General features: G+C 43.0%; 1 protein-coding gene across 1 annotated transcript in view; it reads left to right on the top strand.

Annotated features, from left to right (window-relative positions):
* The first annotated feature begins 1,274 nt into the window (after nucleotides 1-1,274).
* LOC136857124 (uncharacterized) overlaps nucleotides 1,275-19,653 on the top strand; it is an 84,230-nt gene continuing 65,851 nt past the window's right edge. Inside the window, exons 1-2 of the mRNA XM_068224975.1 lie at nucleotides 1,275-1,419; nucleotides 10,660-10,860. Coding sequence (XP_068081076.1) covers nucleotides 1,275-1,419; nucleotides 10,660-10,860 — 346 coding nt within the window. The remainder of the gene's footprint in view (nucleotides 1,420-10,659; nucleotides 10,861-19,653) is intronic.

Genomic DNA, 19,653 nt, shown 5'->3' with positions numbered 1-19,653 from the left:
AATAACAATAATAATAATATTTATTGGTTTTCATGACCCAGTAACTACTTTTACGATTTTCGGAGATGGCGATGATCCGGAATGTTTGTCTCGAAGGAGTTCTTTTACGAGCTGTGTACCAATGCACTGTGCATGGATCAAACCCGGTAATGTGAGATCAGATTGCCATCCTTGTACTATCTTAGCCCTTTTAAGCAGTGTAGAGAAAGAGAGGTACGTTCAGTTTAACCACTTCTGCAAGAAAATTTTTATAGAGAAGTAAACCCCGTGTATTTTCTACTGTTTCTGCTAAAGAAAAGATTATATGTTTCTACATAATTGTAACAAGGGGATGACTGGCCGAGCCGGTAAATGCGTGCTCGACTCGCGCGGAAGGAGGTGGGTTCGGATCCCCGTCAGGAAGTTGTAAAATTTAAGGAACGATTTTTCCACTTCCGGAGGTACACATGGCCCTGAGGTTCGCTCATAAAACACAAAAAATGACCACCAGATTAATTCCTGGGGGCAAAGGCGGCCGGGCGTAGAGCTAATCACTCTATCCCATCAAGTGCCGAGGTTACGGATAGTGGAAGCTTATACCTTCCACCCCTCCAAGGGCCTTCATGGCCTGTACGGCGATTGCTTTTCTTTGCTTTTTTGCTATACGATTGTAACACATGAAGTCAGAGATGTATTATAGTTGGCTTCCGACCTGTAAAAATTAAATAACCTGCCAGAAACAAACTGAAATTATATTCCCTAGAGTAACGTTTCTTTTCCTTGGAGAAGAGCCAAAGACCTACGATGATTTACTACGATCACAAAGCCGCCTACACTCTCCAGCAGGTCTTTAGTACCTGTCTAATTAAAATTCTTTCATTCAATAATGCCAACCTCTTTCACTAGCAATAACGTGACTTTCGTTTCCAGGGCAAGGCATTCGGAACTTATAAATCAACCAGCACGGTCTTCAATGCTTTCTCGACTAAACACTGATACAAATGCGTGTTCATGCTATACACTCTTCCCATACTGAATATCATTGATTTGTTGATGAAAATGGCATTATTTTTCTCATTATCGGACGGTCGTTACTACACAGTAATAACGTGAATTTGTAGCTCCATATGATGATCACAATATGGCAGATATAGTCAAATACTTGAAGACTGAAAAATGAAGATTTCTAGAGACGTATTTTGTATTTACCCAATAAAACTAATTAAAACTGAGCAGTAGGTTTCTCATCAAATTTCCAGTTCACTGATCGTTTAAATTGGCACAAAGCAGACTAAATGGAGTTAAATCATGTTTATACCACTGCCAAGAGATGTCGCGTTTGTGAGAAATTGAGGACACAGTTTGACAGATCAAATATCATCGGATTGCCTATGCCTATTAATCCAGCTGAGATTGAGTTCCAAGAAGGCATGGCAGCAGGTATGAATGAGTTGTTAAATGCGTTACTGTGATGAATGGAAATGGACAAGAGGGATCTTGTGGACGACCTTGAGGGGGTTCTACCTGAAGGTGAGAGATAGTTGAAGTCCATTCTAATACTCTGGTTTGCTTATTTTCAGAACACTGTGAATGAGAAAATAGCGCAGTATTTACGTCGTTCGGTCAATCTCAGCCATGACAGCTGAGAGAGGAAAGGGCTAATGCGAATCTGGACTGAAATATTTAATACGAATCTAGCATAAGCATTGAAGGCTTGCTGTAGTTGATATGAAAGTGTTCTGGGCCTAACTGATTAAATAGGATTTAAGCTGATTCCTATTGAGGCCAGGGAAGTTTTCATGAATCTGCAAATCTTGGATTTCTAAGACAAAATTTTCTGAGCAGACGAGAAGTCATGATGTTGCTGAGAACTGGATGGTCAATAGTTGAGAGTCGGTCTTATTGTGACAGTAATTAATCTCGTACAATTGTTATGTTGAGTGTTGACTAACTTAGCATGACGAATATATGTACAAACAAACTGCCTCAAATTATTAAGCTGTAGAGAAGATCTACCAGCAGAGTAGTCTTTGGCTTACCGTTGGCTACGGCTCCACCGTGGTTCTACAGCTGTGCATCCCGACCGACCAGCCGAGCAGAGCAGATTTTTAACTTACCGGTGGCTACGGCTCTACCGTGGCTCGGCAGAAGTACCGTAAGCTGAACCACAAATCTTCCCCAATATGTTATTCAAGCTTCTAAATTTGGCCGGTCGTCGGATGCGAAGTTACTTCGGCTTAACGGTCGTCACGGCTGGATCGCGGTTCGACAGCTTTGAATTCCGACCGACCAACTGAGCAGAGTCGGCTTCAACTTATCTGTGGCCACGGCTCCACTATGGCTCTACAGCTCTGTATTCCGACCGACCAAACGAGCAGAGTAGTCTTTGGCTTACCGATGGCTACGGCTCCACCGTGGTTCTACAGCTGTGCATCTCGACCGACCAGCCGAGCAGAGCAGATTTTTAACTTACCGGTGGCTACGGCTCTACCGTGGCTCGGCAGAAGTACCGTAAGTTGAACCACAAATCTTCCCCAATATGTTATTCAAGCTTCTAAATTTGGCCGGTCGTCGGATGCGAAGTTACTTTGGTTTAACGGTCGTCACGGCTGGATCGCGGTTCGACAGTTTTGAATTCCGACCGACCAACTCAGCAGAGTCGGCTTCAACTTACCAGTGCCTACGGCTCTACCACGACTCGGCAGCTCTGTATTCCGACCGACCAACCGAGCAGAGTAGGCTTCAACTTACCAGTGGCTACGGCTCTACCGTGGCTCGGCAGCTCTGTATTCCGACCGACCAACCGAGCAGAGTAAGCTTCAACTTACCGGTGGCTACGGCTCTAACGTAGCTCTTCAGCTCTGTATTCCGACCGAGCAGAGTACGCTTCAACTTACCGGTGGTTACGGCTCTACCGTGGCTCGGCAGATCTGTATTGCGACCGAGCAGAGTAGGCTTCAACTTACCGGTGACTACGGCTCTACCGTGGCCCGGCAGCTCTGTATTCCGACCTACCAACCAAGCAGAGTAAGCTTCGGCTTACAAGTGGCTACGGCTCTAACGTGGCTCGGCAGCTCTGTATTCCGACCGAGCAGAGTAGGCTGCAACTTACCGGTAGCTACGGCTCTACCGTGGCTCGGCAGCTCTTTATCCGACCTACCAACCAAGCAGAGTAAGCTTCGACTTGCCGGTGCCTACGGCGGTGTGAACCATGTGACCTTGCCACGGTGGGGAGGCTTGCGTGCCCCAATGTAGCAGATAGCCGCAGGTGCAACCATATCGGATGCGTATCTATCGAGAGACCAGACTAACGAATGGTTCATAGAAAACGGGGAAGCAGCTTTCGGAAATTGCAAGGGTGACAATCTGGGTGATTAACTGATGTGGCCTTGTAATAATACTAAGTATGGCTTAGCTCTGTTGATACTGTTACACGGCTGAAGATAACGGGAAACGACAGCCGTCAGTAACTCCCAAGGACATGCAGCTCTCTCTGTATGAATGATGTACTAATGATGGCTTCCTCCCGGGTAAAATATTCCGGAGGTAAATTAGTCCCTCATTTGGAACTCCGGGTGGGGACTACACGACAGTGGGCGATCATCAGGAAGATGGATACTAACGTTCTGCGAGACGGAGCGTGGAATGTTAGACGTTTGAATCGTTGTGTTAGGTCAGAAAATCTAAAAAGAGAGATGGATAGATTAAAGTTAGATGTGGTTGGTAGAAGTGAAGTACGTTGGCAGGAAGAGCTGGACTTTTCGTCAGGCGACTACAGAATTATCAATACAAAATCAAACAGGAGAAACTCAGGTGTTGGTTTAATAATGAATAAGAAAAGAGGGCAGCGGGTAAGCTACTTCGATCAGCATAGTGAAAGGATTATTGTTGTCAAGACAGACACCAAACCAATGCCCATCGCAATAGTGCAGATCTACATGCCTACTAGTTCAGCGGATAATGAAGAAATCGAAAGAATATATGAAGAGATACATTAGAAGATTTAATAGAATGTGTGAAAGGTGACGAGAATCTGATTGTAATGGGGGACTGTAATGCAGTGGTAGGGCAAGGAGGAGAAGGTAATATAGTAGGAGAATTGGGATTGGGACAAAGGAATGGAAGAGAAAGTCGGCTGATTGAATTCTGCACCGATCACAATCTAGCCCCTGCTAATACTTTGTTCAAACACCAGAAACGACGGTTGTATACGTGTACGAGACAAGGAGACAATGGAGGGTATCAAATAGACTTCATTATGATTAGGCAGAGATTCAGAAACCACATGTTGGATTGCAAAACATTCCCAGGAACAGACGTGGACTGGTCTCTGACCACAACTTGTTGGTCATGAAATGCCATTTGAAGTTGAAGAAATTGAGGAAAGGAAGGAAGGTAACGAGATGGGATCTAGTCAGTTTGAAATAAAAGAATGTTAGGGATTGTTTCAAGGAATATGTTGCGAAAGGACTAAATAGAAGGGATGAGGGAAACACAATAGAGGAATAATGGACAGTCATGAAGAATGAGGTCAATAGTGCTGCTGAAGAAATATTAGGAAGAAAAGAAAGATCAACTAAGAATCAATGGATAACTCAGGAGATACTAGACTTAATTGATGAACGACGATAATATAAGAATGCGAAGAATGAAGCTAGCAGGAAAGAATACAGGCGATTAAAGAACGGAGTGGATAGAAAGTGAAGGAGAACTGTACGGATGTTGAAGGTTGTATGGTCCGAGCGAAGGCAGACGCTGCATATAGGAAATTCAAGGAAACCTTTGGAGAAAGCAAAACTAGGTGTGTAAATATTAAGAACTCAGGTGAAGAAACCACTTCTTGGGAAAGAAGACAAGGCAGACATAAAATGCAGACTAGCACAAGAAAGGAAGGGCTTTCTTAAGAAAATAAATTTGCTCAGTTCGAACGTTGATTCAGGGATTAGAAAGACGCTTTTGAAGACTTTCGCCTGGAGTGTAGCAGTGTATGAAAGTGAAACATGGACGATAACTAGCTCATAAAGAAAGAGAATAGAAGCTTTTGAAATGTGGTGTTACAGATGAATGCTAAAGGTGAGACGGATCGATCGAATCACGAATGAAGGGGTACTGAATCCAATTGGCGAGAGAAGATCGATTTGGCTAAATTTGACCAGAAGAAGGGATACACTGATAGGACACATCTTAAGACACCCAGGGCTTCCTCAGTTGGTTTTTTAGGGAAGTGTGGGCGGTAAGAACGGTAGGAGTAACCAAGGTATGAATATGACAAGCAGATTAGAGCAGATGTAGGATGTAGCAGTTACGTAGAAAGGAAAATTTTAGGAGAGGATAGGGTGACATGGAGTGTTGCATCAAACCAGTCTATGGATTAATGATTCAAACAACAAACACGGCTCCACCGTCGGCCTACAGCTCTCCATCCCGACCGACCAACCGAGCAGAGTAGGCTTCAACTTACCGGTGGCCACGGCTCTACCGTGGCTCTAGAGCTCTGTATTCAGACCGACCAACCGAGCAGATTTTCTTCGGTTTAGCAGTGGCAACGGCTCTACCGTAGCTCCACAGATCTGCATTCTGCAGACGGATAGGTACTGGTCCCCTGCCGTCTGCTTTACTGCGAATGGCTTCTGTAGTTTTCCATTCTCCTGGGACAATTAGGTCACGGCCGCCATCACCCACACCTTCTCCGTACATAACCTTCACCATTTCTGTACAAAACCGTAAACTCGATAATTGAAAACCCTGACTTGTTATGCCTCTTGAGCTTTCACATACGCCGATTTAATGCAAGGAGAAATGTCAAAATAACCGCTGACCCAAATTCCCCACACTACAGGCTATGGGATTCTACAACAGTGTAGTTCAGAAGAAGAATTCTTTACATTTCTGTGTACCTCTAGACCTGTTTCAACACCAATTCACCATCTCCATGAAAACTCTAAATAATTTGCCTCTTATGAGACATACGTATGTCCTGAATTACTTTCCCCGTCTTTTTGTTTTCTGTCTTTTTACTGTGATTCGATCTACCCATATCACCGTAAGCATTCTATTGTAAGTGTACGTCTACTTCGAATCTGGAAAAGTATTTATGTACTGAAAACTCCGATTGCTACTTTCTTCCTAATAAATTTGTGTAATTTTATTTTTTCATTTTTAGATATTTGCAATTTGGATTTAGATTCGGCAACCACGGGGCCCGTGGCTGAGTCCTGACATTACTTCCACTTACTTGAGTCAGGCTCCTCACGTTCATCTATCCTATCCGACCTCCCTTGGTCAACTCTTGTACTTTTCCAACCGCACCGAACAAGAGGCGGTGCGGTTAGCGTCGCGCAGCTGTGAGCCTATATTCGGGAGATAGTGGGTTCGAACCGCACTGTCAGCAGCCCTGAAGATGGTTTTCCACGGTTTCCCATTCTCACACCAGGCAAATGCTGGGGCTGCGCCTTCATTAAGACCATGCTCGCTCCCTTCCCAAACCTAGCCCTTTCCTATCCCATCGTTGCTATAAGACATCTGTGTGTCGGTGTGATGTAAAGCAGATTGTAAAAAAATTAACCCCGACGGTATTACTCATGGAGGCCTACGGAGTCTTTCATTTTAACGCCCATCGTTGCCCTTGCCTTTCTTTGACTGATACCTTCATTTTTCGAGTGTCGGGTCCCTTCCATTTTTTTTCTCTCTGATAGTGTCTAATAGAGGATGGTTGCCCAGTTGCACTTCCTTTTAAAACAATAATCACCACCACCACTCTAGATATTTTTTTCGAGATGTAGGTTGTTCTTATTGAAAATGAAATTCCACAACCTGTTTCCAGTCATTCGACCGGGTCAGGAAAGGAATGAATGAAGCCCCCATCTAGCGACGAGGATAGGAATTGTGCCGGCTGCGGAAGCCTGTCGCACTCCTCTGGGGCAATGATAAATGAATGAGAGATGAAATGAAATGATATTGGGGAGTTTTGCTGGAATGAAATATGACAGGGAAAACCGGAGTACCCGGAGAAAAACCTGTCCCGCCTCCGCTTTGTCCAGCACAAATCTCACATGGAGTGACCGGGACTTGAATCACGGAACCCAGCGGTGAGAGGCCGGCGCGCTGCCTTCTCACCCACGGAGGCACTTGTTCTTATTATGTGCTATTTTTTAATAATTAATGTATAGTGACTAAGCCACTTTTAATTTGAGAAACATCTCTGTTGGTGGTATGAAATAAATGTCATAAATGAAATCTCCTTTATTACTGGACCTCCCATGGTCGTCCCACACTGGTCATTTAAGTTCAGATAAGAGATCGAGAGTAACTGTGTTTGAGTTGGCAGTTTTAACCAGTGACCAGAAAACGACCGGAAAATTGCAAGTCTGTCTTCTTCCTGTGGGCAGTTTCTCACGAAGTAGCCTCATGACCTGAAAGTTAGTTTACTCAGTTCTCTACTTCCACTTACATCCTGTCTTAAGGCAAGAAGAAGGGTTCACTTCCGTCTCGATTCCAGCCGCTATTCTCTGTAGTGAAAGAATGAATTATTTATCATTTTTATTTAATTGGGAACCAAATAGTTAAACCACAACAATAATAATAATAATAATAATAATAATAATAATAATAATAATAATAATAATAATAATAATAATAATAATAATTGAAATGGTATTGGCTTGACGTCCCACTACCTTTAAGGTATTTGGAGGTACTCAAATACGACAGCCTCGTATTGGTAGATTTACTGGCTCATAAGAGAACTTCCGCGGGACTAAATTCTGGCAGCTTGGCGTCTCAAAAAGCAGAAAAAGTAGTTAGTGGGACGTAAAGCCCATAATATTATTATCCAGTAATCAGGAGATAGTGTGTTCTAATCCCACTTGTCGGCAGCCCTGAACATGGTTTTCCGTGGTTTCCCATTTTCACCAAGCAAATGCTGGGGCTCCACCTTAATTAAGACCATAGCCGCTTCCTTCCCACTCCTATCCCTTTCCTATCCCGTCGTTGACATTAAAACCTATCTGTGTCGTGCGACGTGAAGCCAATTGTAAAAAAATATTATTATTACTGATACTTCTACGGCTTTCGGGGACGCCAAGGTGCCGGAATTTGGTCACGCAGGAGTGTGTCAGTGTCAGTAAGTCTACCGACACGGGGCGGACGTATTTGAGCATCTTCAAATACCACCCGACTGAGCCAGTATCGAACGTACCAAGCTGGGGTCAGAGGGCCAGCGCCTCAACCGTGTGAGCTACTCAGCCTGGCAGGTGAACAAGCCTGATCTCAACTATCATCGTTTGAAAGAAGGGGAAGGAGAATAACAATACTTGTGTGGTCCCAACTTCTGTGTGTAGGCGTTCTTATTTGACGCCATTTAGCCTGCCTGCGTGTCAATTTTGGCATTTCTCCCACCTGTCTCAGAATGCTAGGCAATCTGTGGGCCAGTTTTAAGTGATTTTATTCGCTAACCACCAAATATATCGCCAGATATCTTTGTCATGCCGACATCGTACGACATAAAGCGTCGAATGGACTTTGTTTTCCCCTTCAAAAATTTCATTTATTGTGCCAGGTTTGAACACATGATGTTGGGATTTGTAGTCCGTTAGTCTTAACACCGGTCTAAGGAGGGAACTAGGAAGTAAATATTAAAAAAACTATGTACAAACATACATGTTAACAATGATGCTTACACGGCACGTTCTTGTAGACATGATATAGGCTTTTGGGCTTTGCCGGATCAAGAAATCAAGTTTTCGCAGAGAAATTTCCTCCACGTCTTCAGAACGAAATCTCGACTGTCACGAGGAAGACTTCTCCGAGCTGACGACATGTCAGACAGACAATTTTTACAATGACCAGGTACTTTATTTTGACAATACCGATCACGTACGGTAGGACGTATTTTAGTCCAAAATGGCGGACCTGACCCCTACATAACCCCATTTGGATTTGTTTGTGTCTTTCAGTACCTCGAGTATATTCGACCAGATGGCTCTTCCTGACAAATAATAACGTCCAAATTCTGGTGTGGCCTACTCGATCACTAGATTTCTATCCAATAAAAATATGCTGGGACATGATTAAACGATAAGGGTAGCATCTTGATAATGATTACTGCTAATGTATTTAATAATTTATAAAATAATACCAAATAAGGAGGAGCCTCCGTGGCTCAGACGGCAGCACGTCGGCCTCTCACCGCTGAATACCATGGTTCAAATCCTGCTCACTCTATGTGAGATTTGTGCTGGACAAAGCGGAGGCGGGACAGGTTTTTCTCCGGGTACTCCGGTTTTCCCTGTCATCTTTCATTCCAGCAACACTCTCCATTCTCATTTCATAGCATCTATCACTCATTAATATAAATCACTTTGGGAGTGGCGACCCCATCGTAATAACAGCCTATATCTGATTCATTACATCCCTGACCTGGTCAAAGACTGGAAAACAGGTTGTAGGTTTTCAATACCAAATAAGGATCATTGCATGATATTGCATGACATTAACTGCATTCTGTATTGACAGTATCAATAGTATAATATACATGTCTACTCAAATCATCCTATTCAATACGTTATAATATACTTCATCTATAAAGAAGGAGGCTAGAAACTTCCGAGGTGTTCTATCGACGACCAATGCAGACAGTATGTTAGAAAAGGATGATATCTGGAGTCCGGAATTGTCACTATAAAGGCGACTACAGCGGAGTTTTAAGAAATGAATTCAGCTCAGAAATGAAGATTTAGACATTTTAACTACACAGCACGATTTTTAAATTTCAAGACAAGAGATTACATGTCAAGCAATATTTAAACTATGTTTTATTTGTATATAATTAGGACTCAAATGAGACCTACTGTACCAATGTTCAATAACTTTCATTCATAAAGTAACTGTATTGTACGTTATGTATTTTAAGATTTATATCCACTGAAGATGACATGAAATACATGTCGAAACCTGTACGGTAATGTAAAAACGACATGTTTATAGATGAAGTACATTATAAAGTACTGAATAGGAGAATTTGATTAGACATTATATTGGATAAATGGGCATTATTTGTAGAGCCTCCGTGGCTTAAGCGACAGCGCACCGGCCTCTTACCGCCGGTTTCCGTGGTTCAAATCCCGGTCACTCCATGTGAAATTTGTGCTGGACAAAGCGGAGACGGTTTCTCTCCGTGTACTCCGGTTTTCCCTGTCATCTTTCATTCCAGCAACACTCTCTCCCGGAGGAGTGCGACAGTCTTTGGCAGCCGGCACAGTTCCTGTCCTCACCGCTAGATGGGGATTTCATTCATTCCATCCCTGACCCAGTCGTATAATTGAAAATAGGCTGTGGATTTTCAATTTTTCAAGCAGCGTTTGTACTCTTTTATTTTTCATTTCCAGGATAATTTGTTCTACTTTCTTCCAAGTACCTTGCGGCCCACATTTTGGTAACCGTTAATGTTGGCAATTTGGAATATTGGTCTTGGTGTTAAACAGCCTTCTTTTACCCGAACTTTCATTCTTTATAGGCTACTTTTATTTTTCCTTCCTCACACCTAGTGCTGCGTCAACTTTATTAAATCACATTCGGATTTGAATTTTCAGCTTGAAATTGTGATTATGTATAATGGGAGAGATAGACAGTTTGAAGTTCGACGAATGCATTCTGATCATCCTGTCTTTCGTTATGTTTCAGTGAGCAGTTTATACTTCCCTATGTCCGAACTGCAACTGGTTGCGCCGCCTCTTCGACCGACGATACTTCTAAGAGTCACGGCCAGACAAAACAGTGGTCATGAATCACGGAATAATCCGAAGTACAAAATAGCAGATAATCCTGGCTGGGTCGAGATAGACCCTTCCTCAAATATGCTCAGACTAACAGGAAAACAGAAAGGTAAGGCGTATTTTGAAATAGTATTATATAATGTATTGTATATCAATCCCTGTTATGTTAAAGTACAGCCTAGGTAAGCCGATAATGAAATCATGTGTTTGGTATGTTGCGCTGTACTCTGCTTAAAACTTGACGGTCAGTAAGAAATAATTTAGCAGGGTAAAAACCTTCGAGATATTCTGTTGACGTCGAATACAGAAAGTATGTTAGACAAGGATGGTGTCTAGAATCCGGAATTGTAGGCACTAATGCATGGGTTGATTTTTAATAGTGGCAACTATACTGTAACAATGCCGCGAAACGTAGCCAGGCAATATAATGTATATCAAAAATGGATTTCACGGCCACAGATCTTACAATCACAGGAATAGAACCAGCTGTTGGGTGGTTAGGCCGTGTGCATTTTGCAGATTTTCGCACAGACGTGCCATTTTGGCTCATCAGCTGGATTGGCACGCCCCTCCAGGACTCTGCTTAGCAGTGGCAGACCAAGCGCATGGTCCCGCCGTGTTAGCAAATAGGGATTGCTAACCTGCTAAAGGAGAAATGAATTCTCTCTCTTTCTCTTTCCTACTCGATGGCCAAAGACCTGCTAGTTCAGCTGACGGCCCGCCTGCCACTCCGTGGCAGGAATGAAATCACCTCCTTGATGATGATGATGATGATGATGATGATGATGATGATGATGATGATGGCGCTTGGTCTGCCACTGCTAAGCAGAGTCCTGGAGGGGCGTGCCAATCCAGCTGATGAGCCCAAATGGCACGTCTGGGCGAAACTCTGCAAAATGCGCACGGCCTAACCACCCAACAGCTGGTTCTATTCCTGTGATTGTAATATAATGTATACATGAGGCAGCTTAGATATCCACCCTCCCTCGGCCTAAATTAACTCGCCCCTCACAAGCCATGCACGTGTGCAGTGACAACAACAAGAATGCATTTCTGAATGTGCGCTCGTGGAGTACAGCTGAAATTATTTCGAAGCAAGGTCATAGTAGCTGACTGAAAGTTGAATGCGCTAGAGATAGCACTGCGAGGCAGTGTTACGAAGGATTGCAAGAGGCTTGAGGTGAAAGTGCATTACCATACGTACTGTAGTACGGTAGATCAAGCACTTCATAGACGGACGACAAAATGTGACAGACATGCCGCGGCCTGGTCATCCTGCAGTAAGTGATGACGATGTGCAGAATGTGAACGCGTTGGTGCTGGCGGATCGGAACACCACAGTTCGTGAACTGGCCAACGATACAGGGCAGGCGCCTTCGAAACTTGAAGAAGCGGCTGGGAATACGGAAAATATCCTCCGAATGGGTTCCACATGACTTGAACGAACATCAAAAATGACTGCGTTATGATGCAGCTCGTACGCACTTGGAGCGCTATGAACGTGAAGGTGAGGCCTACTTACGGCGGATAATCACTATTGGCGAGACCTGGGCTAGAGTTTATGAACCGCAACTGAAGCGCCAATCAAACGAGGGGCGTCATAACAGGTCACCGCGAAAAGTAACGGCTCGGCCGACGGGAATCAATGTGAAGGGCATGTTGATCGTGTTCTACGACTGGGATGGTGTTATCATAAAGCATACGGTTCCCCGACGACGTACCGTTAATGTGGAGTGTTGCCGTGCATTTTTGCAAACGAACCTGGTAGCAGCTCTAAGAAGAAAGCGAGGACACTTCCTGAATAACCCACCCATCATTCTGCATGACAATGCAAGGCGGCATGCAATAGGAGTTGTGAGTTATTCAATCGCTGGGGTGTGGAAGTGCTTTACCACCCCACCCATTCTCCATATTTCAGCCCCTGCGACTATGATCTCATCACTAAAATGAAAGCATCACTTCGAGGGGCCCGTTTCCGCACAATGGATGACATTCTCCAGGCCACCGACCGCTCCGTCCGTGACCTCCAGAGATCAGGCGCTCTCAGCAGCATCCAACAGCTTCCACATCGCTGGGAACGAGTGTTACACAATGGTGGCGATTAGTTCGATGGCCTGTAAAACGCCTAACTTTGTAATTATATTATGTATCTCAATAAAAGAATAGTTACCGAGCTCGATAGCTGCAGTCGCTTAAGTGCGGCCAGTATCCAGTATTCGGGAGATAGTAGGTTCGAAACCCACTGTCGGCAGCCCTGAAGATGGTTTTCCGTGGTTTCCCATTTTCATACCAGACAAATGCTGGGGATGTACCTCAATTAAGGTCACGGCCGCTTCCTTCCCACTCCTAGTCCTTTCCTGTCCCATAGTCGCCATAAGACCTATCTGTGTCGGTGCGACGTAAAGCAACTAGCAAAAAAAAAGTTGCCACTATTAAAAACTCAACCCAAGTAAAGCGGGTAACAAGTATAGTGTACCCTACACAATGACTATGTTACGAGTCTTGCATAAACTCTAGGGCACGGCCCATCAGAACCCCTAGAATGTATGTTACTCTTGTTACACAATGGAAGAACGGGCTAGACGACACTTCCTTATAACCAAATTACATTTATTAATTAGGAAAAAGATAACTTGTATGGATAGTCTATGGACTTTAGGCATAGCAGTTTGACGACGGAAATCATTCAGAGTAAAGAAAATGCCCCCCCCCCCCATTGTCTCGACACCCATGAGGAATACTAAGAAAAACCCTTACCGAGTGAGCTGGCCATGCGGTTAAGGGCGCGCAGCTGTGAGCTGTGAAGATGGCTTTCCGTGGCTTTCCATTTCCATACCAGGCAAATTGTAAAAAAATCTATGAACTTTTTACATAATTGTTTTATTTTATTAGTGTTCCATACCACATGCAGTAGAATATTTTGTCAATTTTGGGTAAATGCATTACAATTATATTACGCTACATAAGTGATTTTCCTCAAATACCTTATTCGTTTCTGTGTGATTTCTCTTAAATATATTTATGTTACTCTACCCGTATGTCATTTTAACTGTTTTTGTTTATTATAATGTAATTCTTCACTAATTGTCCTTTTGCTATCGTGAAATTCCTCGTTTCGGTGTAATTTCTTGCAATATTTGGTTTTTCATGCAATTGTTTGTTTTATTTTTGTTTTTTTAATGTTACGTAATTTATATTGTTTGATAATTTATTTGTTATTCCTACCATCGTGAGTAAGGGTTGTCATCAGGATATCTCTCAACCGATGGCAGAGTAAACCACGTCTCTGTTTCGCAAATCTGGCTGATTTTCAATTAATTTTTCCGGGCATACACCTAATGTATCACCGAGCGAGTTGGCCGTGTGGTTAGGGACACACAGCTATGAAATTGCATTCGGGAGATAATGGGTTCGAATCCCACTGTTGGCAGTGATTTTCAGTGAAGATTATTTTCAGTGGTTTCCCGTTTTCATACCTAGCAAATGCTGGGGCTGTACCTTAATTAAGACCACGGTCACTTCCTTCCCACTCCCAGTTCTTTCCTATCCCATCGCCGCCATAAACCTATCTGTGTCGGTGCAACGTAAAATTGTAAAGCGAATTACAAAAGAATAAATGTGTCATCTTTTACATGCGAACGGAGATTACAGTACCCTACTCAAAGTACCAGATGATTTACACACCCGGGTGTTTGCACGCATTGCGTCAACATCATCGATCTATCCAATCATTTCCATCTACACTGGCTTTTTTATTCTAAAATTTTTTTTGCTAGTGTCTTTACGTCGCACCGACACAGATAGGTCTTACGGCGACGATTGGATAGGAAAGGCCTAGGAATTGAAAGGACAGGCTGTGTCCTTAATTAAGGTACAGCCCCAGCATTAGCCTGGTGTGAAAATTGGAAAAAATGGAAAACCATCTTCAGGGCTCCCGACAGTGGGATTCGAACCCACTATCTCTCGGATGCAAGCTCATAGCCGCAAAGCCCTAACCGCACGGCCAACTCGCCCTGTGTAAAATTATTTAGGAGCCCAAAGTTTATTTCTAACAATTAGTCAAACTATAAATAACTGATGAACATGCCTCTAAGTGTAAGCCATCAACCATTATTTTCATTAAACCGGCCATAGATCTTGAAAACACCACTCCCTGAATATGTATTGAAGCAACATCAGTAAATGTTGTGTGCTCATTGGGTGTTTTAGATGGTTGTAAAGTAAGTGACGATTATACGTCAAGGTACAGTCGATGTAATTCAGTTTCACTGAGTTCAGTTACCGTAGATTCCATTAATATAAATTGAAACGCTGAGTTTTAGGGACCTCGTTCCTTATTCAGTATCACGAAAAAAATATAGTGACCATAAAACGTTATTCAATCATTGAAGAACAGAATTTAGTTTTATAACACTCGATTAACTAGCTACGAGGAACATACTGTAAATATCTCACGGTTTTACAGAACTGTAATGTGACAATGCAGGCCGATAATGCCGGGGAGACTTGCGGCAGAAGCACAGTGGTGACAATATGGGCGGAGCCAGTGGAAAGAAAAACAACAGACCCACAGACCCAGCGAATTGTTGAGGTACGCGATTAGGATTTTGGTCAAGCCTCTTCGAAGATGCTGGAAGCAGGGTAAACATGGAGAGGTGGCTAGGTTGATCTGGAAGCAAAAATTTCGAGATCTATTGTCGTGAATCTTCCACTCGCCTACATAAAGAGTGAAACTGGAGAGAAAGTCAGTCTTGAGTTAGTCAGGGGTGAGTGCGAAGTAGTTACGATACAGTCACGAGACAGTCGCGAATCTAGATAAATTATTGGAGAGAGCGTCTGAAACGAGCGAGTCAGTCAGATGGTCTTGGCTATGCGGAATTCAGCGCGCCGCGTGAGCCATGTCTCTGGGATCAGCTGTGTGTTGTAGAGTGAACTTTTCTTGCGGACCACACTGCGCAGAGAGAGAAGCCTTGTTGACGAGCAGAAGTTCGATCCGCCGGAGGGCTAAGCGGTCGGGCGTGTTAATGAGTGCGAAACGCAGAAGTGGGAAATTTGAACACTAGTGCACTTGTAACAACTGTACATAGTAGGCTTAATAAATTCAATCGATATTAAAACATACTACCTCTTTGAGTAGAGCATTTTCTTTTTTAGAAACCTGACAACCTGCCTCAATAACATCGAGTTCAAATAACATCGCCAAGATTATCGCCAAATACACGTTCCATAACATTGTCGGCCCGGCAGGGAAATCACCTGAAATACACTCATGTTCATAAAAACCAGAACACCTTGAAAGACTAGAGATAAGAAGTTCATATTCACAGGACATGTATGTTCTGAAGAAATGATTAGCATTGGAATCATGTCGGCTCTCAGGTTCAAGGTTCACATCGATATCTCGGCGCAGCACCACCGACTGGTAAAATGTGCCTGCGGCTCTCGTCGTTATAAACCGAAGATAATGGATCAGTGTGACTTGAGCAGACGTGCAGGATGCCTCGCAGACGTATGCGAGAAACGTTCCGTCAAATGAGTGAGTTTGAAAGAGGACGCATTATTGGCATGAGAGAACGTGATGCATCCAACCGGGAAATTGCTGCGCGTGTGGGACGAAGAGTGTCGGCAGTGCAACGGATGTGTTCAGAATGGTTCGCAGAAGGCAGTAGAACACAACAGGATGGGTCTTGTCACACCACCCGGACCACCCTGAGAATATCGACACCTCGTCCGAATGGCACTGCAGGACAGATGCGTCCTCCTCGGCTCTGGCGCTACAGTGGAACGGTGTAAAACATGTATTTACTTATTTATTTATTTATTTATTTATTTATTTATTTATTTATTTATTTATTTATTTATTTATTTATTTATTTATTAGATACAGCCTATGGAGGGCCATTTTACACTAATAATAATAATAATAATAATAATAATAATAATAATAATAATAATAATAAGTGGCAGTCAGTCGCCGTTTATTATGGTCTGGGTAACAGGTGCGTCGTCCACTTCTCCGCCTACCTTTCACTAACGTGCATAAACATGATAGACTGCAATGGTGTATGGAACGACGTCACTGGGAACAGGAATGGTAGCAGATAGTGTTTTTTGACGAATCCAGATTCTGTTTGTTTGAAAATGATGGCCGCATTTTGGTTCGCCGCAGGCAGGAGGAGAGGCATCACACTGACTGCATTCGCACAAGACATACAGCGCCAACTCAAGGCCTTATGGTGTGGGGTGCTGTTGACTACAGCCACAATTCACAGCTGGTGCGTGTCCAGGGCACTGTGACCACTTTGACGTACTTGAATGACATCCTGCGACCCGTAGCCATACCCTTTCTACACGACACCCCAGACGCCGTATTTCAGCAGGACAATGCGCGACTGCATGATGCTGCACGAACACGTCCCTTCTTGTTGTCACAGGATGTCAGACTGTTGCCCTGGCCCGCCCGATCACCGGACTTGTCGCCAATCGAAAATGTGTGAGATATGGTGAAAGAACGGGTGCAGTGCTGTGACCCAATGCCAACCACCAAGGATGAACTGTGGAACCAGGTGAATACAGCATGGATGTAATTTTTTTTTGTTAAAAATGAAGCCATGTTTTCCAGTATTGACTTAGTTAAATGTAACAAAGGCTTTTCAGTCTGTCAAACACACAGCAAATACAATGTAAATTAAAATACTATAAACATATCTGTAAAACACACACTAACATCCAAAGAATGACATGTTTCGTTCTACAAGAACATCCTCAGATTCTATCAAATCACTTAAAAACAAGCTTGTATATGTACAGTAATGTTTACGTAGCGTAAACTTGTCAATGATAGAGAGATTAGTGATAACAGGAAATAGTAATGACAAAAAACAGAATATATACAATTATTAATATAATGAAAAAACTTACGTATTTATCTAGACTGCCGATGTTAAGTCCGTTGTCACCAAACACTATTTCAGGCATAGTTTTTTCATTATATTAATAATTGTATATATTCTGTTTTTTGTCATTACTATTTCCTGTTATCACTAATCTCTCTATCATTGACAAGTTTACGCTACGTAAACATTACTGTATATATACAAGCTTGTTTTTAAGTGATTTGATAGAATCTGAGGATGTTCTTGTAGAACGAAACATGTCATTCTTTGTATGTTAGTGTGTGTTTTACAGATATGTTTATAGTGTTGTAATTTACATTGTATTTGCTGTGTGTTTGACAGACTGAAAAGCCTTTGTCACATTTTACATGCAGCATGGATGGCTATACCCCAGGACGCCATCACGCATGGAACAAGTTACCAGTGCCCATGGAGGACCCAGTGCCTTCTAGGCAACAGGACACATACTGAACCTGGGTGACTGAAATGCTAATCGTTTCTGCAGAATATACTAATGAAAATTAATGAATAATTAATTAATATTAACTTCCTATCTCTGGTCTTTCAATGTGTTCTGTTTTTTATGAACATGAGTGTACAGTGTTAAAGGGAGTGTTGTACAGCGGTTATACGGGATAGCAGACATAGAGTAAACTTTTTTCGGACATACTGTAGGTACTGTGGTTATTCGTAATAAAACACAATATTTTTATGTAGGACAGTACAATAGCTAAGGAACCGAGCGGAGTGGCCGTGCGTGTTAATGCGCTACGGCTATGGATCCAAGGTCTGGATTCGCTTCGAACCCCACCGCCGGCTGTCCTGAGAATTATTTTCTCTGTTTTCATTTTTTCACTTCCAGGGAAATGCCGGGACAGTTCCTATCCACAGTCAACAGCCGATTCCTTCCACACCCTTACGCAATTTCATTCATACATCTGCATTAGCTCCTCTATGGAGGTTGGTGTCAGGAAGGGCATCCGGCCGTAAAAGCATGTTCTAATTTCATCACTCCTCATCCCCGACCCCGTATCCGGAAACAGGGCTAAGGGTTAGACATACAACACAGTAGGTAAGAACATGTGCTACAGTACAGTGTCTTGCTTCTATATGCTGTGAGTCACACCGTAATATTCGCTTATTTCCAATTTATAATAACTTTGTTTATCTCCCTTTTAAGTCAACGACAACGCTTTTCAGATTACTGAGAGCGCTACAACTTCCGTTAGGCAAGGGAGCATCTTCAGACCTTATGTTTATTCTGTATACTAAATTATTATTATTATTATTATTATTATTATTATTATTATTATTATTATTATTATTATTATTATTATTATTATTTGCGACACTTCTGTACTGGATAGCATACTACATTATTACCTGGTCAGTTCACGTGGGGGTTTAGTTCCGAACTAAGTACGAGCTAAGCATAACCCTGCGTGAGACACTGGGATGGGGCTCTCAACCCCGACACGGCGCGTCCCAATGGCTAATAGGGGAAGTTACCTGTAGATATACAGGACAGGTGCGAATAAGACCTAGTCAAATAAGCACTCGCGGATCAACTGAGCTGAATAGAACTGTGGTCAACGGCTTCGATGGCAGAAGAGGACTTATGTCTCAATGGCAGAGAGGGCGGAAGAACCAAAAATGATATCCACTTCGCGTCTGACTTGGATCGAGCGGCAAAGTGGTCAGCGTCTGTTTACCTAGTAGATACGGCTGTACAAATTACGTTCCAGGAACTAGCAATCCCTGTTCCTAAACTCTCAGTGGAAACACTGGACTAATCCTTGATTACAAGCAATTATGATTCGTGAGAGTAATTACAGAATTACCCCAGGTGGTAACCAATCCACCCGTCAATGGACGGCAACCAGGTCTTCGGATTCTGGGGGACCTGGACTACCACGATCACAGAGAAAGTCGGAGTTCTCTGGCAAACTACCATCAAAGAAACCCACATACATCGGGACCTTCAACATTAACACGTTACTACAACC

The sequence above is a fragment of the Anabrus simplex genome, chromosome 1 (genome assembly GCF_040414725.1).
Source record: "Anabrus simplex isolate iqAnaSimp1 chromosome 1, ASM4041472v1, whole genome shotgun sequence".
Lineage (NCBI taxonomy): Eukaryota > Metazoa > Arthropoda > Insecta > Orthoptera > Tettigoniidae > Anabrus > Anabrus simplex.
The sequence above is the reverse complement of the archived record's forward strand: the minus strand, read 5'-3'. Positions and strand labels throughout refer to the sequence as shown.